Here is a 24,498-nt window from a genome sequence, read left to right as displayed (position 1 = left end):
CACTATATAAATCCACCTTTAATACTGTGTGCAGTTCTTGTTGCCCTATCTCAAAAAAATGTATATTAGACATGGAAAAAGTACAGAGAAGGGCAACAAAAATGATTAAGGTATGAAACAGCTTCCATATGAGGAGAGATTAAAAAGACGACTGTTCAGCTTGAAAAAGAGACAATTGAGGGGGCGTATAAGAGAGAAGACAGGATACTGGATTGGATGGACCATTTGTCTCACGCAGAATAGTAATTTTTATGTTCTTATAATGTATAGTTACTGCATGCATTTTAGGAAGAAGAAAAAATATCCTTCCTAAATATCCTTCGCCCAGGATCCTGACACTACCTAAATTGATATAATTACAGATTCTCCATTATGTTTCAGCGGTGTGATGCTAGTGTAACTCCATTCAAGACAACGGAGTTACACTAGTGTGAAGCTGGTAATGAGGAGTGGAGAATGAGGTCTTCAGTCTCTAAGCAGCTGAGTATATTGTATTAAATCATACATTCCTTATCATGTTCTTACTTCAACTCCTCCCATAGATTTCAAAGACAATGGAAATTTTGCCCAGTTTTGGACTGAGAGAAATGGCCCAGTATGAACCCATTAGTAAAGAATCCTGACACCTTCATAAATTAGTAAGAACTAATTTTTAACAAAGGTGGAATAATTAATAAATGCCTAATCTTTCAGTCATCCCTGAATTACAAATGCACTTGATCTTTTAGGACAGTGATATGCTGATAACCTATGATACTCTGATAATAATTATGTTTGCCTTTGTGTTATATTTTTGCATATTTTTGTGTGCCTTTGATTTAAAAAAAAATTAATTAAACCCAACAACAGCAACTAAACTAAGTACATTTCTCACATATCTCACAAACATATAGCTTATTTGGTTTATTTATTTACTCAAGATTTTCAGCTAATGGGTATGCTGACAAATAATTTATTTTACCTCATCAGCTAATATATACTAATTATAACCTGATTTTCTGAAATATTCATACAAATCCCATTTAGATCAATGGAAGCTGCAAACTATTAGCAACAATGAAAATCCAGCTATATTTCACCAGAATAACCTGACACAATAGTCAAGGCATAATGTCACACACACAATAGCATGTAAAGAATAGGACACACAACAGAATAGGAATTTCTTAAATAACATGTACCAACAATGGCCTTGGCACAAAGACATTCTGAGGATTAATGATAGGCTATGGATAATGGCCCTCAGTTTTGTCTTGGGTTATCATCCCCACCTACCCAGTCATTAATTAATTCTCCAGAATGCCCTACACTTTTATTGCTATTGCTAAACAAAACTTATGTTGCATTGTGCTTTTGAACCGGAACTTCAGAAGATTTGGTCTTGGAGCCTTTGCTGTAGCTCACGAAAGCTCATGCTCAAATAAATTGGTTAGTCTCTAAGGTGCCACAAGTACTCCTTTTCTTTTTGTCACTGTGTTTATCAGAAAGTTGTCTGCTTCAAATGAAGAAAGCTTTGATTTTGTTCCAAGTCTCTTTTAAAATTGAATTTATATCTATAAAGGCAAGAAACTCATCTCTTAAATGATGTTAAGTGATATATAAATATATCCCCTATAGTAACAACAAGGAGTCCGGTGGCATCTTAAAGACTAACACTTCCTCTATAGTAACAGTCCATGGAATTTTTTCTATCAAACATTTACAACAAAGGTCCTGATTATCACTTACTCATATCAACTTGCAGGAACACCCTTTCATATTCTCAGTTCATCCTCACAACTCCTATTTAGGAGTAGTCCATTGAGACTTGTTTGTGGATCAACAATATACACTATGTCCTTTAAAATTTACTGTGTTTTTTACTTTCATCATAGATGAAAAATAAATCTCACTTGACATACCTTCATGGGAAATGTGGGGACTGTTTTCACTTAGTTACAAAGTATTATATTTTCAAAAATAATGTTTAAGTTTACTTTTCTTCTTCTTCTTCATGGACCTCACCACTAAAGTACAGACATGGATTAAAGGAGCTTTGCAAGTGTAACTATACTATGAAATACATTATTCAATCCATATGTTCTAGTGGTGATGATCCCCCAATCCAAACAGCTAATTAAATATGAACAGTGCTTCAAATAACTGGTCTGCATGTAGACCTGTTCCTAACAAGGGCAGAAAACTTGTTGTTCACCCATTGCTAATGTCCAGACAGCATGGTTTAATCTTTCCAGTGGTTTGCCACTTCAACCAAAAAAAAAACCCACCTGTCAAAGTACCACATTGGGGAGAGGGAAGAAGAGGGAAACAGCTGAGGTCTATGTTGAGCCCAACTCCCTCAGCTGCAGCCAAGAATTATCACACAGATCAAGAAGCAACACTAAATGGAGTGGAAACCAGTAACAGCCCAGGGCAGACAGCCATCAGCTGGCAAAGCATGTTTTTAGGGAGAAATTTTTACTTTTATAAGGCTAAATAACTGGTAAAGGGGGAGACTGAGGGCCTAGCTCATGTTACTGAGCAAATACTGACATGAGTTGTCTCAGTGGGGACTACTCCTATAAGTGGCTACTAATGTAAGTAATTGCTGCACCACTGAGGGCTGAGTGAGCAATTAAATAGGGGGTGGTAGATTAGAAATACAGTGAGTGAGCTGTGAGCAGGAAAGCTGAAAGAAGTGGGGGGTATGGGATAGAGATGGGCAGGGCAAAATAGTTCATCAAATTGATCTTCTTCATGGCAGACCAGATGGCAAATCTTGGTTCTCCAAGAAGCGATCTTTTAAAAAAACACATTTGAAACACTTAACATGCACTACTGCAAAGCAAGTTCTCTCTTCAGTCAACACCAAGAATGTCATTCCAAAATCTACAGTGCTTGAGGGTTGACTGGCGAAGCCATGTTTGGATTGTGGTACCCACATGTCTGCCAAACCTTTCAGCAGTCCTCAGAGATTTACTTTGGGGATTATTTTCTTACAGCTGGGTTAAATAATCATTTATTACTGTACAACTGCTTTTGGTAGCATGGTCAATAAGACATTTGCAGAAATCATGCTATGCTAACGCATTCCCAATGTACGTTGTGGAAATATGCGTGCATTAAAGGTAAAAACAAAGTCTTCCAAGGTGTTATTTTTTAAATCAAAGATTCTTTCACAATAATAAGCCACCTATTTTTTACTTCCTTGCTAACAATGAGAGAACTCCAATACAAATGTTAGAATTTCAGTGTAAATAAAGATTTTCTAAGCAGCATTACTGTTAACAAAATACTTTACACAAATCCAACAGGAAAATCATCATTCTGATCATTTTCACTTAATATATTTAACAATCAAGTTTCATTTAGCATTTGAGTTTAAATATATGCAAATAATCACAGCTTTAGTTACTTGCTGAAGTTTCCAGCTTGCGTTTATGAGGTGGATCTTCAATGATTCTATTAATATCACCACGATTCTTTAGATCCACTGGTTTCTCCCATACTGACAGCTGCATTGTAGGGTTGAAGAAGAAGACTCGGTCATCTCCAGTCCAGACTACACACCTATTTTAATTAATAAACTATGCTTAGATAATCTCACATACACATAGAAACAAGATATTAAACTCATCGCTAAATCAATATTCTCCATAGTCTTATACAGCCTGGGTGAAATTCACCTCAGGCTGATAGCCTGGCCAGGCTGATAGCCCTATCCAACTTAAGGTCTCTGCACTAAGGAAATTTCTCCCCATACTAATAAAATGTCATTATCAGTGGTCAGAATAGTACGCGGGCGCGGGCGCACACACACACACTCTCTCTCTCTCCCCCCAACAGGGAAAAAACAAAAACAAACAAACAAAAAATAGAAACAAGGTAAAAGAATGATGCTTGTAACAATTGAGGCCATGGTAAAGGATTACATTTCACATTTCCAGAATGTATCTGTGAAGATGGTGAACCACAGAGGTCTCAAGCTGTTTTGCATAGTCAATGCCTACTCAACACCCAGATATGATAGATTCAGAGGGTTTGCCCTTGCATAGAAGGCAGCCACAGAAACCTCATGTGGCTGCCTCTGAGGTAGAAGGCCTAGCCAGAATACCATTAGGCCTCCACGGCCATGGATCCCAGCCAAACCCAGGGGTTCCATGCCACAAAGACAGAAAGAGCCTGATCCAAAGTCCACTGAAATCAATTAAAAAAAACCCTCCCATTGATTGATTTAATTGGGCTTTTGGATCAAATACGCAATGTGACCAAGCCATGATTGCTATGCGAACCAGAAATTCCTGACTTGTGCAATTTAAATGTCAGCCTCAGCATTGCATTAACTTAGTTCCTTGCATTACATTTCCTTTTTAAAACAGGAAAAACATTATTTTAATAGGTTTCAGAGTAACAGCCGTGTTAGTCTGTATTCGCAAAAAGAAAAGGAGTACTTGTGGCACCTTTAGAGACTAACCAATTTATTTGAGCATAAGCTTTCATGAGCTACAGCTCACTTCATCGGATGCATGCATTTTCCACTTTAGGCATCCGATGAAGTGAGCTGTAGTTCATGAAAGCTTATGCTCAAATAAATTGGTTAGTCTCTAAGGTGCCACAAGTACTCCTATTATTTTAAAAATAGGTACAATATCACAATGATGGATATTCAAGTAAACCCGGATGCACTTGATTAAATGTATAGTTTTTATAGACATATAGTATATGCATCTGAAGCCTGTACTTTGTGAATACTTAAGAAAAGTAGTATACAACAAATATGCACTATGCCATTCTAAAATACATATAAAGGGCCAGCTCCTGACCTCCTTGAATCAGAAATACCTGGCAAGAATTGAGCTTATTAATGCAAGCTCTCCACCACTTGGCAGTTCTCAATGGCACAGGGGAATACAGCTATCAAAAAGACATGCTTAAAAAGAAATCTGTTCTGTGTAAAAGACTGAGAACATAAAAAGTGATATATAAATGCTAAGTACTATTATTGGATAATCTGAAGTTTTCTGTGAACTAATAGTAAGAGAGCACCATTGATTGCCTGTCCTGGTAATAAAAAATATATAACCTTTGGAGCGGCCTAAAGGGAGACTGTATATCTTCATAGTGCAGAAAACAGAGGCAAGAAATGTTCTATTGGTAAAAGTAAGAAGATAAAAGTAATTAACGATGCATTGTAAATTATGTGCATTTCCAAGGTAGAAGACAAAGTTGGAAGTGAACACAAAACTGTTGACTTCTCAGTTATAGTTATCCCTGATGCAAGTCCCTCGTATCTTTGGAGCTAAAATGAATAGTGGGGACCTGAAAATATTTTAATGATTTTCATATTATTATAATATACAAATGCTTCAGCTCTGAAAATAGCATCCCAGAATGGCTGACCTGTTCTTTTATGTGGTAATAATTAAGTGAAAACAACATTTGGTACTTTGTGTCTCAGAGCTACAGTTCTCAGTTCTATCACAGACACCGTTAATCAGATCAAAAACTCTAAATGTACCATTAAGCATTAGTCTTTGGCTCACAATAGATCAGGATAGAGTTGATGGAAGACTTTAGGAACAAAAAAACAAACTATCATAAATACCACAGTCCTACTGGCAGGCACCTTAGAAGCCAAGCATTAGGGAGAAGAAGGGAGTAATTAGCAGTTAACTGATTTATTTAATAATATGGTTCCATTTCTCCCTTTACCTAAATCTGTGGAAAATGGGCCCAAGAGTGTCAAATGGTGCATGCCTCCCACAAAATGCTGAGCACTCTCAACTGTAATTAGCTTTAATGGCAATTGAGCTCATTCAGCCCTTTTGCAGAATCTGTCCCCATAGGAGTGCTACGTGGAGCTCATGATGTACTTCAAAAGCAGGAAGCCAGTATACTGTGAGTGTCACAGTCATGCCATCATACACATTTAGGACAGTCTCAGCCCCTGCCAATTATGCACATCAGCATCTCTGGCCAGGAGGAGAAGAGAACAAGGTTATTTTCAAAAAGCTGTTGATCCTGCTCTCTAATAATTTAATAGTTACTTCTCCCATGCACAAGTTCAAAGTCTCTGATCTCACACACAGTTTCTGTCACTTTGGGTGATGGGAGACCACATTTGAGGCTGATAATGTATTAGCCATTTGAAGTGTACTGCTAGGCCATCTGGAGTCTCAGCATTTATCTAATAAAAACAAGGCGATTGCTAAAATGGAAATGGCACATTTCCACACCTGACTGAAAGACCAAGTAAGCATCTCCAGGGACCTGCAAAAATGGATCCAAATGGCAGGTCCCTCATGAAACCTTTTCATTTTTCCATAACTAACCCAATTTGACATTTAATTTAAAATTAGTACCTCCTTCCCCCACATTACATATCACCTGTACCTCTCTGGCAAAATAAAAACTTCATTATCCAAAAGGGGAAATATGGTATTTGGTGTCAGTCACAGATCACAAATTGAAAGTGCAGATGATGCTATGTTCTTTATACTGAAATTATTATCTAACTAAAATAATGACATTTAAATATATAAGAAAATAACCTTAATATATTATATGCTGTATTTACGTGGTAGTTAGGCAGGGTTAACTAATATTTCTGAGAACTGTTTAGTCATATAAACAAATCTGGCTAATTATTGCCCTCCTCTAATCTCTCCTTTTTATTGGAATTTATTCATCAGGTGGAGGCCAAGAAATGTTTATGAGACCTGAAGTCCTTAAATTTTAGTCAGACATTAGTGTTCTGGTCTCATTAATATATGATCTTCTCTGAGCAATAAACAATAGTTGGGTGCTCAAGTTACCTCAGTCCTTTTGATACCATCAGAGGTCAATCAGACTGTGGAGAAGAAAAAAGTGGAAGCAGTCCCTTCCCTTTTGGCTCTCCCCTCTTCATCTTGTTCTTTCACCAATGGCCTCTTGTACTTCCACCAACTGTTTCCCTCTTCCCCTGTCCCTAGCCCTTGAAGTTCTCTCACTCTCTCTCTGCTCCCCTTCCATTTCAGGCCCTGAAAACACTTCCTGAACTTTATGCACTGTCCATGGTCCTCATGAAATCAATGGATCTACTCTGTGCATAAAGTTAAGCATGTGTCTTTGCAGGATTGGGGCCTTAGCAGCTAATCTTTTCTTCTGTCCTCTTCTCATGGAGAATTCCATTCAGATCGGAAATTCTCCCTAGGAGTTATGGAATGAAATTAAGGAAGGGAAAATTCTGGCTGAAAAAAATTGGACAAAAATTCCGAATGATGAAGGCTGTGGAAAAGTCATCCATAGCGAGAGGGGATGGAAGCCTAACTTCTTGGGACCTTTAAAAATAGACCGGACAAACCACTGGAAACATAAATATAGTATAGAGAAAAAAGTGGCCCCAGGGGATGTGTAAAGCGACTAAGCAATCGTTTTCCATCTCTGACTACTGTGGTATCTATGGGTAAGTAAATTAATGGGCTGTTTCTGTTGTAATGCATCACTGAAGTAGTTAATGTTGTCCTTTAAATTGTTATTGTTAGGCTTCATGATTAACATCCCACTGGGACTGATGAAACAAGTTCACAGCTCTCATAGCTATTTGTAATTGCTAACTGTCGGAAGACAAAGGAAGACAGGCATAAATAGTTACAGTTTGAACTGCTGTTTTTGCAGACAAGAAACATATCCTCTGTTGTCTGTGATTCCATGGCTGCTGAATTTTCCACAGAATTCAGCAGCACTTGAAACAGAATTCTACACCAGAATCTAAAGCTTTCACTAAAAGATTTAAAGTAGAGATTCACAGTGTGTTCCATCTCTTTCAAGTCACTTTGATGTAAAAAAATTAGTGTAAACCCAGCTTAATTCACCAGCTAAATTTAGTTGTCCAAGCAGTGCAAAGCAGTCAGAGTGGACTGGTGAATTTGGGCCTAAATTTCTAGCCTTTATAGTTGTGAGGTGTATAAACTTCCAAATGTGAGTCCCATGTAAACCAATACTGTGTTTTCTGCCTGAGTCTGTGTACAGATTGCCTGCAACAACAGCTCCAAGAATCACAAATTGCTCGTATTCACCGTAATGGGATGTTAACTTCAAATAATATGCTTCACATGTATTTGTTATTCATTCTATGAAGTGTATTATACATATATTTAAAATCAAAGTAAAATATTTATTTTATGTTGTAAAATTGGTCAATTTCAATGGATATGTGGAAGAACTATATTTATTTAAAATAGTTTTAAATACAACACATTGTATCTAAAACATACTAATGGGATTCCATAGATTTTAAATATCCACATTACAACACATGTACATCAATGCTTTTACAAAGCACAACAAGTGGCTTACTTTTCTTCTTTTCAGGTGACCAGCCAATGGAGGGCTTCACCCTACTTTGCAACTGTTTTGCCTGAATAAGAAGTGCAGGATGGGGCTCAGAATTAGCTCATTCCATTACCTTTGGCACTTTGTGCTGAATGCCCTACAAGACTAAGAGGGACTGGCAGCACATTAACAATTGAAAACTCACCTTTTGGTTTGTTTTAAGAGGCACAACCTCCAGCCCCACTCAGGTTTCTCCAGTATGACACCCCAGCATACACCTAGTGATGTCACATCAACCATGGAATCCTGCGGAAGCATGGAGCCAACCTACAGGTGGAGAGGGGTTGAGGTAAATTCCAGGCTTTTGTTGAACTTGTTAATGTATTTAGCTATTTGGCATGGCTTTGTAAACCTGTTCTTAAAGAACTATTTTATATCCCAAAGGGTGTAAATCATATAGACGCCCCATACAGGCATGCTCCATGTTCCAGTGTGATTCACGGTGGATCTGAGTGCATCAGCATGGTGCATGTTGGGTATTGTCACATCAAGCAGGGGACAACTGTCAGTAATAGGGCTAGTCATTGTGGGACCTAATAAAAAGGGCCAGATTGTGATACCCTTACTCACAATGAGTAATGTCTTGCTCATCAAATAGTCTTATTGAAATCAATGGCACTATTAGAAAAGTAAGGTATTACTACTCATTGTGAGTAAGGGTATCAGAAATCAGGACCAAAGAAAGGGGCAATTTCAACTGATGTGCTGAATGGCCCTTTCACCATTCAGCACAAGCTGCTAAAGATGATGGAATGCTGTGAATTCCTTTTGCAGGTTTCCAGTTGATTACAGACTCTACTGTACAAAAATAGATCGCTAGAATATGCTATAAATGGCTTATGATACTGTTGGATTTAAATGGTTACGGTTCCCTAGATATCACCATTTATACATAGTAGCAGCTGTCATGGAGAGGAGTGGTTATCAAGAATCTTAAATATAGGTCATGATTAATAATGGCATTATGCTGTATATATATCATGTTGACCTGCAATAAGACACAATATAATAATAAATCATAATTACAGATATTTACATAGGACCTTTTATCCAGAGATCCCACAAATCTCTACAGACCGATGAAAAACAACAGGGATCACTTTCCCTGCCACTAAAATGTAGCCATGTCTGGGGTAAAGAAAACACACACACACACACACACACACACAGAGTTCAGGACAGAAAGTGAAGAATTATCTTTGTCCAGTTGAGACCACAGAGGGGTTTTAGTTAGGCAGATTGCCTGAATTGGGATTTGGCCAGAAAAACAAGCTCACAGGACACAACTTACTCATAAATATCACCTGAGATCTATTACAAACCTGTAAGACAATGAGTTTCCTCAACTCCCACTGAAGTCACTGGGAGATGAGAATGATCAGGCCCTAAATAATCAATAGTATTTCTTGCAGTACCAAAGTTTTCTTTTCAGGTCATTCAAGCACTAACCAGAGCTGACCTTCCTTATTTGTGAGATCTGATAAGATCAGAGCTCAAGCTAGTGAGGCTGAAGTTCTATATAACTCTACTTGATATGAACTAGCAAAAACCCCACAATCATTTACATTCTGGAGATAAGAATTGATTCTTAGCTTGAGTTGGTATCAGGTTCACACTCAACTTTTCTTATAAATGCTTGATAGCTGTCTTAGACTGTACATGTGGCTATGTCCTATCATTTTGTGTAGCTATATGAATAGTGATATAAACCTACAATGCTACTTTGTAAAAGAAAATAGGGCAATGTTGTTAAACATCCAGAATTGTATTACTGTTGCTATTATGCACTCATAAAGAAACAGACCACTAATATATGTTTGGCAATAACAATGATATTGATGATTCATTATTATTCATCCTGAATATACTTACCATGGTGACCCTGGTACAGGAGTAGATGCCACAGGCTTGTTGCCATTTGATATGCTGTCATCTTCATTTACTAGTTTCAAAGGATGATCCTTGACATAGAAAGACACAAAAATTAGTCAGCAGGTGAAACTGATGCTTAGGAGTGCTACTATTATATAAACAACTCTGTTTAAACTGGAGGTGGAATATTAAATCATCGTTATACCACTGGAGGCCATACGGACAACCATCTACCTCTAAACCAGCTACGTTAGATTGGAAAGAATATAAACACTGCCCTATTTGGAACGTTATACATGCAAAGCTTGAGAGATAGAGTCTTCCATATACAGCACAGGTACCAACTCACTTAGAATACTGTGTATAATTTTGTGCATTTCACCATAACTAGGATAGGCCACATCATCATCAGAAAGAAGGAAACCAACCAACCATGTGGGTTGGGATACTCAGAAAGCTCAGGATCAGGTGGGGTTTTGGAACCAGAAGGCCAGCGAAAAGTGCAGAATGCTCTGAAGGAACATGAAGGGGCAAGGAAAACTTGCACATCTGGACAGGTGTGAGGAAAAGGCTTGAAGGGAAGGAGTGCTAGTGCTTGTGCCTTGGGTTGGCAGCAAAACACTTTTGTTTGGCAGTGAAGAGCGTATGGTTGCAGGAGGCAGTTTGCACAGTAAGCAACTGGAACTGCTGGAAGTCAGGCATCAGGGAGGTTGAGGGTGCTCTGCATAAGTTAATAATTCAGTCATTATTAGGAATAACACCTATTTGTAGACAATTTTGCATTACTTTGCTCAAGAATAATGCTGTTGAGAGTGATTCTCCACTGGCCTGTGTGTATGTTCTGACAACAGTTCTTACGCTACCAGCCATTGCACTGAGATTTTTGCCCTTTGGCTGGAAGTCTGGCATATGTAGACCTGTTAACTATTTGAAAATTGCAGACAGGCAATCTCCAAAACATTTATTTATCAGGTAGTCTGGAAAGCTACAGGTAATAAGTGTTTTAAGCGTTAAAAATCAATTTATATCAGTAGCTTAAAGAAATGAATGGAAAGGAGGAAGGAGATGCTATGATAGCTCCCGTACAGTGTCAATGCTTGAGAGGATGATATGATTAAAAAATAATAAGCACATAGACAGAGCTCTTAATCTTCAAAGTGCTTTACAAATTGTAAGCATTCAATAATGCTTCTGAGAGCCAGTGCAGCACTCTGGATCAGCTGCAGAGTCTGAGGGATGATGGACTTAGACATTATGATTGCATAAAGCATAATGTCTCCAAGGTGCTGGGGGAAGGTGGGATAGAAATGGGAGTGGAGAGAATGAAACACACTGAACAGTGGCACTTGCTATACCTTTCCAGAAGGTTGAGGGTGCTCTCTACGCAGCGCTGCCTTACTGGGGTAAACTGGTAGGGCAGGGAGAAAAGAGAGGAGGAGAAGAGGCTGGCCACACCTATCACCTTTGAGTTGTGTAACCCTGCCAGGAATGGTCTCCTCTTGTTTTCAAAGGGACTAAGCGGACTCATTATTGTTACCTACACTGTGGAGGTGCTGGAGGGTGAGGTGCTGAGTATAAGGGTAGGACTCTCCCATGCCAGCACACTCATTACAGACATGTATCCCTAATTTGGCCCTAACAGTTTAATCTCCATATTGTCTTCATGAGGAAAGTAAGTCTTTCCACATATCTTAAAAGACTTTGATTCAGGCCCTACATCATAGAATCATAGGACTGGAAGGGACCTTGAGAGGTCATCTAGTCCTGTCCCACACACTCATGGCAGGACTAAGTATCATCTAGACTATCCCTGACAGGTCTTTGTCTAACCTGCTCTTAAAAATCTCCAATGATGGAGATTCCACAACCTCCCTAGGCAATTTATTCCAGTGCTTAATCACCGTGACAGTTAGGAAGTTTTTCCTAATGTCCAACCTAAACCTCCCATGCTGCAATTTAAGCCCATTGCTTCTAGTCCTATCCTCAGAGAGAAATTTTTTCTCCCTCCTCCTAGTAACAACCTTTTATGTACTTGAAAACTGTTATCATGTCCCCTCTCAGTCCTCTCTTTTCCACACTAAACAATCTTCCCTCATAAGTCATGTTTTCTAGACCTTTAATCATTTTTGTTGCTCTTCTCTGGACTTTCTCCATATCCTTTACAATCCACTGAGAAAGAATTTGGGTATAAAAAAGCTACACAGATACTACATATGTACAATGCTAGTGTTGCTGTTAATCTCTATTCTTACATTAGATAAAAATGTAATGAACATTAACAGTTGTAATCCATATATATAAAATTACCATCTTTACGTAATGATCTCATTAATTATCTTGAAGAAGGGGTAAAAGTATATTAATTACATACACAGAGGATATCAAATTGGGAAGTGTTGCAATGACAGTGAGGTAGAGGCCTAAAAATGAGTCCTCATGCACTTCTCTCTCATGGCTTGTGGACGTTTCTGCACACATATCTGGAGTTTGGGGATCTCTAGATGCTTGATAGCTGGGGCCTTGGAGATCCTGATTCTCCAAATCATTTAAATGCGCAAATAAAGGGACAAAAAGAGCTGGTCTCTATTAAAGTGCTGCCTTAATGTCCCCTCTCCTTCACTCCCCAGCACTATTTAGAATGTACAAGGTTACAAAACTGAGTGAGAGATTGGATGAGTAGATAGAAAGAAAGTCTCCCACAATGTCTGTGAAACTAAAACACTGTCAGAATTATAGGGAACTCTATTCTTCTCTTTAGTTTTCCATCAGCTGAGTTTCACACGTAGACATACCCTACACCCACTCACTCCTGCACAAACATAGACAAGTAAATAATAACAAAACAACAACAAGTAGTCTGGTGAGGAAGAAAGACACAGATTCTTATTTCTGTATTTAAATACTTAGGAGGCACTCAGATGCTACCGTAAAGGAGGCCATATATAAAGTACCACAATGGACAGATTTGACAGAAACCTCTAGAAAAATAGAGAGTAGGGAACAATCCTGTCTTGACAGGAAGAGCTCCAGATCATATGATAGTCCTTTACTCACTCTGATTTCTGCAGTTCAATTTTTTTAAAATGAGAACAAAATCCATAATGAGAAACAGACCTTATCCTCATCATTCTCTGTTGGCTTGCTTTTCCTGTCGGTATGCAAAATCAATGTTGGTGGGCAGGAGGCTCTGCTTGATTCTTTGCCTTTATCTGTAAGGGAAATATATATATATATATATTTAAATTCACAATAAATATATTCCTAATTACCCACCGAGATAGCTCAGGAGTTTATATTCTATCACTTGGGAGCTTCGAGTTTAGCTGTAAAGACAGAGTCCCCATTAGGGAATAAGCTGGATGGTGAGACAAAATTTTCCATTATTTAAAATGAGTGATTGTGATATTTGATAGAAGTGATCTATTCAGTTTCCAAGAGTATGTGGCCACATCCCAAGACCTGCTTGAATCCACTTTGAGGTGTTGGGGTGAAGGTGCACTAAAAATGCTAGGTCAGGGATAGAACAATGAGCCTGTAGTGCTGGAAAATATAGTAAATATAAGCATTCATGGGCTGGCTTGACTATGTGTTTATGAATTCCATCCTAGGACGTCATCCAATTCATGACAGCATGTTTTTTCTAGAACAAGAAATATGGAGAACTCCATGGAGATCTGAATCTTCTCCTACCTACCTCAAAACTCTCTCCCCACACATAAGGAGAGGAATATATTACGTTACAAAATGTTGACATAAATTCATACATTTTACTGTGATACATTCAAACACACTGTAACTTGCTGATTATTTATTGTACTGTAGTCTCCATCCTGCTCCTATGGAAGTCAATGGCAAAACGGTCTTTGACTTCTACCGAAGCATGATCAGAGCTTGTATTTGTCCTTAGCTGCTTAGAGCATGGAAGAAGCTGGAAAATCTTTGGAAGTTCATTTGTCTCCAAAGTGTGTTGGGCTATCGTCTCCTCAGTACAGTGAAAACTGTTTTAAGTAAACATTTAAGGGACTGACTGAAGTCTGGCTGCTTAACAGAAGTGGTCTAATAAATGGAGTATAAAGATGCATTCAGTAAGTTTGGGGATATCTTAAAGTTGTTCTTTAAGACAGGAGGTTCATAATGAGTGTGGTCTTCAGTACTACAGATTTCATTCTATTTACTGCTGTGTACCTTGTGTTATTAATCAATTACACCCAAGCAAAGTGACTGCAAACTGGGTGTAAAATACTGCCATATCAGAATAGCACATCTTACACTCACTTTGTATAGGGGCAAACAGCAACATAAGGAGCACAGGGGGTGGAGAATTAGCCCCTAACTTGTGTGATAAAAAGTGTTCAAAATGGAGGATAGGACACTTTGGCTCTTTCCTACAATACTGTTTTGCCACTCAGTGAAGACAATGAAGTTACACTGGTAAGTAGCAGAGTGGACAGCCAGGCCTACGCACACATGCACAAATTTCACCCTGTTTATGGACAAATTTAGTTCCAAAAAAGATAAGATCTGGACTATTTTTGATCCTTAAAAGAGAATGTCTCTCCTCATTCTCCTTTCCTGGATATGTCTATTTATTGATTCCTTCATCATTAACTTGCACTCAGTAATCACAATTTATTGGATGTGATTCTCTTCTTACTTCCAGTAGCTTTAACCTTTGAAACTCAATTGACTTAATTGGAATTACCCCAGTGTGAGTGAGTGAGTGGAGATTCATGCCCTGTATTACAAAATCTGGATACAGGATTGCCACGTTTTACTAGAAATTTTTAGCAGTAAAGGTGATTAACCACTGGAATAAACTACAAAAGGAAGTGATGGCTTCTCAATCTTTGGGTGTCTTCAGATCAAGATTGGATGCCTATATGGAAGATATGCTTTAACCAAACACAACTTACTGGGTTCAATGCAGGGATGAAATTCTAGGGTCTGTGATACACAGATCAGAGATGATCTAATTCTTCTTTCTGGCCTTAAAATCTACTAATCTATCAAATGGACCCCACACCAGGAAGTTCAGATCTCCAAAGTTCAGGGATATTTAGCTGTAAGGTTTCTCTGTTTGGAATCCTCCACTACATCACACCAAGCAGTGATGATGTTTCAACATATAAAAGTTAAAATTTCCTGCAGTAGCATTTACATACAAAATAAACATTACCATATTTTCCTGAATTCATAGCTGAAGAGCTCTGATCACATGACAGCCCTGTACAAATTATCAAAAGGAGAACTGGATTATGCAGAAATGAATCTTCTTACAACTCTTTGGGACTACAGTGCATCTGAGAGTCCTTGGCAAATATTAAGCCTGCTTCACAATGAGATAGGCATTTTCTGTTTTGTCACTTACTAATATTAACAGATTGTTCATAGTCCAAGCAATAGCTTATACTTGAACTCTCAAAGAGATCTGTTAACACTATAACATAAAGATGAGGAGATGCTTCCATCTTAGAGCCAGCTTGGTGGGATGAGGGCAATCCACAAGGGCATTCCAACACCCTCGTTGCCAACCACCTTAGCTTGGAATCCAGGAATGGTTGACAATCTGCAAACTATATTCTCTTACTTTTGTTCAGTATCTTACAAAAGGTATATTTGCAATAATTATTGGAGAATTCATGATAAAGCATGATTATTGCATGCATTATAAAGCAGAACCACATACAAGAATACTACACACAAATAATATGGATTTTACTCAGAGTCCAGAGTGTGAACATGTTAGCAAGCATATAACAGAAAACAAAGTGACACAAACAAGCATACACAACAAAATTCCAGTCTGACCATTACTCTCCTAGTAAGGGAACAGACACATTCTCCTTTTATCTATGATTTCTCCAGTGAAGTCTTCCCATTGGCATTCTATTTACAGTTGGCATGGCAACACCCATTTTTTCATGTTCTCTGTGTATATATATCTTCCTACTGTATTTTCCACTGCATGCATCCGATGAAGTGAGTTTTAGCCCACGAAAGCTTATGCCCAAATAAATTTGTTAGTATCTAAGGTGCCACAAGTACTCCTCTTTCTATTTGCCTATTCACAGGAAGAATGACTCCAGCCACTGCTAGTGTGCTTCCCCTCAGCACACACTTCTCAAAATCACAATACAACCATTATTTTGTACAAAAATGAAGAGGTAGGAGAACCTGATTTTTAGATTCATCTCACTCACACTGCTTTTGCTTAACATTGTAAAATGAGATGAGAGCTGCGAACAGCCTGTCTGACATAACAGCCTCTCACAGATCCCTTCACCCAAATCTAAGGGCTTGCATCCCATACTTCTAGGAAACAAGAAGCTTGAAGTTTCCCCCAGACTGTATTAAAGCCATGATGAACGAGAAACATTTTTTTAAAAAAAGCGAACACCACCCTGGAGAAAAATTGCTGGACGCATGTAAATATTCGACACTGCTCCACCAAAGTGAAAATATATATCATAGGGGATGATGGAGAAATCACTTTTCCAGAAAGGATTTGGATTAGGTGTTCTCTTGTTAAATATTATGCGTAATCAGGAGGAAGACTGAATACATTTATCAATTGATTTCCCCATTAGAGTAGGGAAGAGTGCAGAGTGGCTATTACTTATCAAATAATCTCTAAATATATTTTCCTACACTAGACACCTGTTAATACTGGATCAAAGCATTAAGGGCAAGATTCATATCTAGTGTAACACAATGAAGTCACACCTGGCATGAATTTGACTGTAAGTATTCTAAACTATGTTTCACTATATTTAATTTCTCAACATGCTAATCTCACATACAGAAAGTTTCCCAAATCAAAAGGAACACCACAGTGATTCTGGCAGATGAAACTTCAAACATGCTGAGAAGGAGGCTGTGATGTGCATATATATGTAATTGAAGAGAGATGTCTTGTTAAGGAGTGGCATCCTGGACTGATGCATGACTATGCTTTTTGTGTTTTGGTTCTATTGCTGACTGTAATGGAGTGAGTCATGGGGCTCTCTCTCCCCACTACTCACAACTCTCTCTCCTGAAGACTTTATTTTTGTTTTTATTGTTTGTTCTTTTCCTTAATCTGTAGTAAAAGTTCTCATTAGATTGAAAAATATGTTTTGGGAAAAAAAAGATTAAAAAAACCCTTCAAAACCTGTTTGTGAACAGGACTAGAGAGAAGTGACGTTTGACAATCCAAGCTGACTCTCACCATCATTAGAGAAATGTGGAGGATGCACCTAAGAGGACCTAATCCAGACTCAGCTCTGATATTATGTTATCACTGTTTATCACCTCTGAAATCTTTCTCAAGGAAGAAGATTTGCGATTTCTTCTGAATTGTTTCACAAAGTCATTCCTGTCCATTAGCTCTGCTCTATGATATCCTTCAATTAGTCAGATTCTCTCTTCAGTGTCAGTCTCAGAGCCAACTTCTGGTTGTTTGTTTTCTCTTTATTTTCAATACCACAATAGGTTTAGTTCTCTGCCTGGTATTTTACCAGTGAAATCGCAGATGTTCACCTTTTTATCTGAAACTGCAGAAGCAATGGACAAACAAAATGTGCTTTCATAAATTCCTCCCCCACTGATAGGGATTTTTAAATTAAATATTCTCAATGTGCCTGCTGAAGAAGCTGGAGAAATTTCCTTTTGTAGTAGATACTCCTTTAACAGACATTGATTTTGCTGCAACTTCAGAGGCGTGTGGGTTAACCTGAGTACTCAGGGCTTTTTACACACAAAATTGGCTCTGATGCTGTGCCTATTCTAGCACAGAATAACTTATTCAATAGCTCTCTGAGGGCTAGCGCTAGTATAAAATATAACATGTTTAAGTACTCCTTGCTTTGTGGATTTCCACAAACTCTGATGCTCTTGTCATGAAATAATCCCTGTATGGAAAACAGAATTATTTCACGACGGAAGAGTCAAGACACTAGATGACTATAAAGGTAAACTAACTAAATACTCCTAATTACATAATTATAATCAGAAGCAAGAAAACGTGAGGCAAAATCTTTTGTACATGGATGCCTAATAAAATGGGGATTGTGGTTTTTTCCTCACAGTTTAGGGGGAAATCACAATAGCCCTTCCTCCAGTTCTTGCTTCTGACTTGGATGATCCAAGGAAGAAGCTATTTTATGTTTTATTTATTTCTTTAGTATTGATCACTGTTCTGGTTTCAAAACTGGTCAACAGCTCTTTGATTCTTATTCATATGTATTTATATATATCGTATATATTTATAAGTTTGTGTGAGTAGCTCAAAGGAAAGAAAGAAAGCATTAGTAAGTTTAAATAGTCACAATTGTAATTTAATTGGTAAATATAATAAATTCACTTGGTACATATATGAAATATTGTTGCATATGGGATGGAACACTTAACTCAGCATATCCTCAACATCTTGTTCATAGACCTGAAATTGCACGAACTAATCAAATGAGATACACAAAGACATGACTACATCCCAAGCAGCTAAGACTGAGAGCACACACGATTACTAAATTTCTGCTGAGATACTGACATTGGTGAATGGTGACAGAAAATGGAGGCCTACAAATTCAGCCAAGGCTCTTGTATTTTTGTATATATGGGCACCTAACCTTCCCTCCACCCAAATATCTCCTACTCCTGACAGAATCCTGGCACCGGTGCAATATACTTAAATGGAAGATATGTGACTGCACTCTTCTGCAGATAGGATTACACACATACTCACAAAGCACAATGATTTTGTGTGAAAGAAATAAGAGGGAGTTGAATGTTAAGCAATAAGTATAGCTTCAAGTCCTTTGTGTCTCTCTCTCTTTTCTTCTGTCAGAAGTAACCTGGTTGTTACATTCCACATATATAGCCAAATGTAATGCTTTTCCTTGTGGAAAGGAGGAATTGAAAAGCTTTAAAATGTCCCCAAATTCTATAGTCCTACTCATGGGAATGGGGTGGTGGGAAGTATGATCCAGGATGGTAACATTCAAGATTAGAATTTTTGGGGGTGTGTGTGTGTAAGATTGTATGTTTTTCTAGAATTATTTTGTGAAAGTTCAATGGTCTGGGTTCTACAGAAGGGCAGACTAGGCAGATAATCACAATGGTCCCTTCTGACCTTAGAATCTATGAATCATCTCCTGCTTTCTTACCCTCTCTGAAGTTCTCCCCTTCTAACTATGGGAGAATCAAAAGCCAAGATAATTAAATTAGGTCCCATGCTCACTTTTTAAAGATTTTCGGCAAAATTTTCATAGGAACATAAGAATTGCCATACTGGATTAGACCCAACGTCCATCTAGTACAGGATCCTGGTACTTAGAGTGGCCAGCTCCAGATGCTTCAGAGGAAGATGTAAGATGGCCCTCCTCCCCTAGGAGACAGAGATGGGATGACCTGCCTCTCACATGTTTCTCATCCTGTCCTCTAACAGTTGGATCTTGGCTTAAGTCCTAAAACACAAAGTTTAATATCCCTTCCAAAATTTGTTGCCATTAATTATAATTCTGGATATTGTTGATATCCATATAAATATCCAACTGTATTTGAATCTTCAAGATCATCTCTCAAGGGACGGTTGGTAACAGATTGCCAGTGAAAGATACTTAGGTATCTATTCCCCCTTTGTTCCTTTAAAAATTGCCCCGTGTATCATCCAATTAGAGAACCGATATAACAATACATGATTTAGCTGACAAATCATATACAAAAAACAGAAGATTGTGAGAACAGAACACTTACATGAATCCTCCCAGGAAACAGGTCATAAGCAATCACAATAAAATACGTGTCATGACCCATGGGTCTCAAACCTGGGCCCACAAGTTTCATGGGAACAGTGACTCTCCAACCTTCTGCCTGACAACAGCTTACCTGGGACCCATGAAGCCCAGCTCTATTGTAAAGTTCCATCCCTGAGGTCCAATTGGTGGAGTCCCAGAGCAGCTGATTGGCCCACTGGCCCCACTTAAGCCAGCAGCAGGAAAAGGAAACTGTCTGAACAGTCTAGCTGTTCTAGACTGTATGCCTCATGCTTCCTGCTCCTGCTACCCATCCCTGCTTCCCAGGCTTGACTCCTGGCATCCAACTTGTGGTTCCCAACTTCCAGTTTGTCTCCTGTCTCTGACCCCCTGGTATCCTGACCTGGCCTGATTCTGGTTCCCAACTTGTGATTCTGATCTCCAATTTGCCTCCTGCATCTAACCTTCTAGCAGCCTGACCCAGCTGACTCTTGACTCCTGTCCCGTGACTGTGGACTCTGGCTCCAAGTACTAGGTCTGCCCACCCATGACCCACTCCAAGTACTAGGTCTGCCCATGTGAGAGACCCCATGTGACAATACGTTTGCACAATACATTTGCAAAACAATTTTGAATAGTGAAGGAATTCAACATTCTGACAACAGACCATTCATGAACAGGAAAAGGGCTAACTTCACCAGACACATTGCATGTTTCACTGATTTTAAGCCCAAAAGAAACCCTCAGAACCCTCTATTCTAACTTTCTGTACAGCACAGGCCATAGAATTTCAGCCAAGTGATCCTTGCATCTGACCCAAGAAATTGCAGTAGAACCAGAGTACAGCTAGCTGAGAATTGTTCTTTCAGCTCAAGTCTTGTTGAACTAATGCAGCAGCCTAAGAACTAGAAAAACAATCCATTAGAATTGGATTTGTCAAATAGGAAAGTAAGGTTTAGAGAAGCCACTCTACACAGTGGGAAAGAAGCCTGAGCTGCAAAAATGGGGAATCTTAACAGAGCACCTTGAAGATTTATCTTATCTTCTGAAATGGAGGATATCAAACAAGATGCATGTTTACCCTCTCTTCCAGTTGGTATACTTCTCTTCTACAGTTCTTCTCCTTTTAATCAATTCTTTTCCCACTTCAATTTGAAATAACTGTATAAAATATTCCACAGTATACACTAATGATGCCATTATATATTTTCAGCATAATCAGACATTTTTTTTAAACTTATCATCTTAATTAACAATGATATACTGCTGTAGTTGCTTTACCGCCACCTACTGGTATACTGGAAACTCTGCAAAAACAATGACTGGTTTCTCCAACTTGTTGCAGATTGAGTTGAATGAATAATATATTTTTAAAGTGTAAAAGTAAAAGTTGTATCAGCAACATTATTTTGGTAGCTAATAGTATGTGCTAATGTCTGTACACGTTATTAAAAATAGGACCATACTGAGCTACATATTTAACCAAGAGGGGAAAACAAACCCAAGTGGGAAAAGCAGCATTCATGTGAATGCATGCTATTCCTATCATTTATGTTAATTAACTGTAATGATTCAGGGCCATATCCTCAGTTGGTGGTAAAGCAGGAAAGCATGAATGAAAACTATAGAGTATGTCCTATTTACATCATCTTATATGGTGACCCGCAGGTACAAGATTCCTTAGACAGCATTATTATCATCCAGTTCTTGCATCTATAAAGCCAAATATATTTTTTCCCTTCCCACATCTCTTCTTTCATTTCATCATACTACCCCTCTCACCCCCTGGATCCTTCCTACACTCTTTTGCAAGACAGAAGAAAAATCAAGCTAGTCTCTAGGCTGTAATTCAGCCCTTTGCTAATTCTTGTTGACATGCTATCTTCCACTCTATGCTGACTTCCAAGACAATATCCAGTTTAAGATAGTGGTCCTAATCTTCAAAGTTTTCAGTGGTGTGGGCTCAGGGTATCTTTTAGATCACCTGAACTTCTGGGATGGGGACTGTTGTGGTTAACAACTCTGCTTCTCAGGTGCAACAGGACTTTCTACCACAAGGATAACACTCATTTGTGAAGGAGATAGAGCTTTCCTGTGGGCCGGTCAGACTCTGGAATTAACTCCTCCAGGAATGAAGGGCTAACACAAACCTCACCATCTTCTGTTTTAAGTACAATACATACATTTTTTAAACACATAAAACTTTACTAAAATAAAACACTACACCGAACACCCAATTCTTCCCCCAGGAAAAGGGGGAGAGAAAGAACAAACTGCATGTGACAGCTACACTAGAGAAAGGTACTCAGATACTGCAGTGATGATAGTGGTACAAGAACCTATGTAAAACAGAATAGATTAGCACAGAATAGAATAAAATAGTTCCCAATCCCAATTGCTAACAGAAAATTTAGAGATATAACTCATTTTGATAAAACATATCTGCCCTAATGATTGTAAAGGTATTTCTAGAATTTAGATGGGGCTTTACCAGTTGCAATCTAGTTGAAATAACTAAGCATACTGTATTTGTATGCGATCAGTGATATTTCACTTCTCTTAGTAAGTCTAATAAATGAATGAACTTTTCAGAGGACCATCTCTCTTGTTTTAGCATTGACTCAAGAAAGTGAGTTTTATTATGCTGTGGCTATCACCTTTGTAAAATCCCTTAATTAGAGTTATATTTTGACAGAAGGAAAAGCTACTAATGGGCCATTAAGTGTTACTTGTGATGGAGGAAAAAAATCAATATTATCTGTGTAGATTGTTGTACAGTGTTCTACAGAATATTTGTGGTGAATATAATCTTAATAAAAATGTTCTAGTGAGTGAGGCTAGTGAATCTGTCATTACAGTACAGTAAAATCTGGATTATATGCACTTGAGTTATCTGAAACTTTGTATTCTCTAAAACAGGGTCATACTCCCAAAGTCTATTAATCACATTCAAATTCTCCTCAGTTATAGAACCTCAATACTCTAATGTATTCACCTATCCCCCGTGACATTTGAATTATCACAGTTTTACTGTATTTTTGCCTACAGATAATGTAGCTCCCCTCTGTCAATGACAGTCACGATAAGGAAAGGTATATTTAGTATTGGTCATTGAATGATTAAAATATGTATGGTTATGAAATATAATTACCAGAGAAACATAGCTGTACCAGACCAGATGTCACCGGTTTGTGTCTAGTCCCTGATCTTACTAATATATAAACATATGACTAACTTTATAGATGTAAGTACCCCTATCTATGTAAGTCAATGGAACCACTCACATACATGAATTTAGGCACAAGCTTCAGTCTTTTTCAGAATCAGGGCCCTTTTTTGGTACCTTGGCTACCACAGTGGCAAGTACTTGATGTTTCAGGGAAAAGTTCAGAGCACTAGCTCAGTTATGCAACAGTGTTCCGTGGGGAAAAGAAGATGTTACACTATATCTTCCCTTTTGTATCTCCCCAAATTATATGCCCGGCATGAGAGTTGATAATCCTTGTGACATTTTGACACTTGGACTTGTGGTTGCAAATGTTAAAAGATCTATTGCTTTTTGGATTCCCCCAAACTATTTGCCCATGGCAGTGAATTTCCACAGATTAGTTACACACTGTGTAGGAAAGTATTTCCTTCTATCCATTTTAATTATTTGCCTTTAGAGATCACTTCATTTATGCATTTCCACAAGGTCTGAAAATGTTCAAACTTGGCAACGATATAAAGAACTACTTTAGTACAGTCAGAATACACAAAGTGCAGCACAGCACAGTTACCGCCCTAGCTAGACGATACATATATGATACATTGCACCACTAAGAAAGATAAATCTAGTTCCCCGGAAGGTTTATGTTTTGTTTTGTTTTATAAAGATGCAAATTCTGACCTTTTTAGGGATGTTTTCATCTCAGAGTAGTTTTCTCTCCCCTTTGTTCTGTATCTTGCACAGATGGGAACTTTTAAAATGGAGGATCCTCTGACTCCTTTGCAAACACCTCACAGTGATATACTGCTTTCCCTCTCTTTGCTTCTTTCTAGAGTCCAGGCAGGCAAGGTCCAATAAGCTCCAGCACACTTTCAATGGAAAGAAAGGGAGATCTATAGATGGAGTTTCCCTACCACATATGGATGGATCGGAGCCGGGGGAGAAAGGGAACAAAATGGTCCACAGGTAGGTGTAATCTAATATTTTATAGCCTAGAAGCCCTTTCAACAATCAAGAAAGCAGTGCACAGTTCTTGTGCATGCCACCTTCTTCTATATTTCTTCAAACAGAAACTTTGATATGGCAACACACTGGAAGGTAAGAGATCTGGGTTCTCTGCTCTGTTACTGAGTCACTTTGTGACCTGGGGCAAATCATTTCACCTTTCTCTGACTCCTCTGCAAAATGAGGACAATCATGTTTACCCACCTTTGTAAAGCACTTTGAGATTAGTGGATGAAAGGCCCTGTATAATTGTGAATTGTTATTGCTTATTGTTATTAATTTGATTTTTCCATTGAAGACAAAGACCACTGAAAGTGCTAACTTGTAGTA

At 38.3% G+C, this 24,498-nt stretch overlaps 1 protein-coding gene across 1 annotated transcript in view; it reads right to left on the bottom strand.

Moving 5' to 3' along the window:
- TCERG1L (transcription elongation regulator 1 like) overlaps positions 1-24,498 on the bottom strand; it is a 215,830-nt gene that overhangs the window by 44,480 nt on the left and 146,852 nt on the right. The window contains 3 exon segments of the mRNA XM_007053034.4: positions 3,395-3,549; positions 10,225-10,313; positions 13,339-13,433. Coding sequence (XP_007053096.2) covers positions 3,395-3,549; positions 10,225-10,313; positions 13,339-13,433 — 339 coding nt within the window.

Source organism: Chelonia mydas, chromosome 7 (assembly GCF_015237465.2).
Source record: "Chelonia mydas isolate rCheMyd1 chromosome 7, rCheMyd1.pri.v2, whole genome shotgun sequence".
Classification (NCBI taxonomy): Eukaryota; Metazoa; Chordata; order Testudines; family Cheloniidae; genus Chelonia; species Chelonia mydas.
Note: the sequence above shows the minus strand (reverse complement) of the source record. Positions and strands in the feature narration are given on the sequence as shown.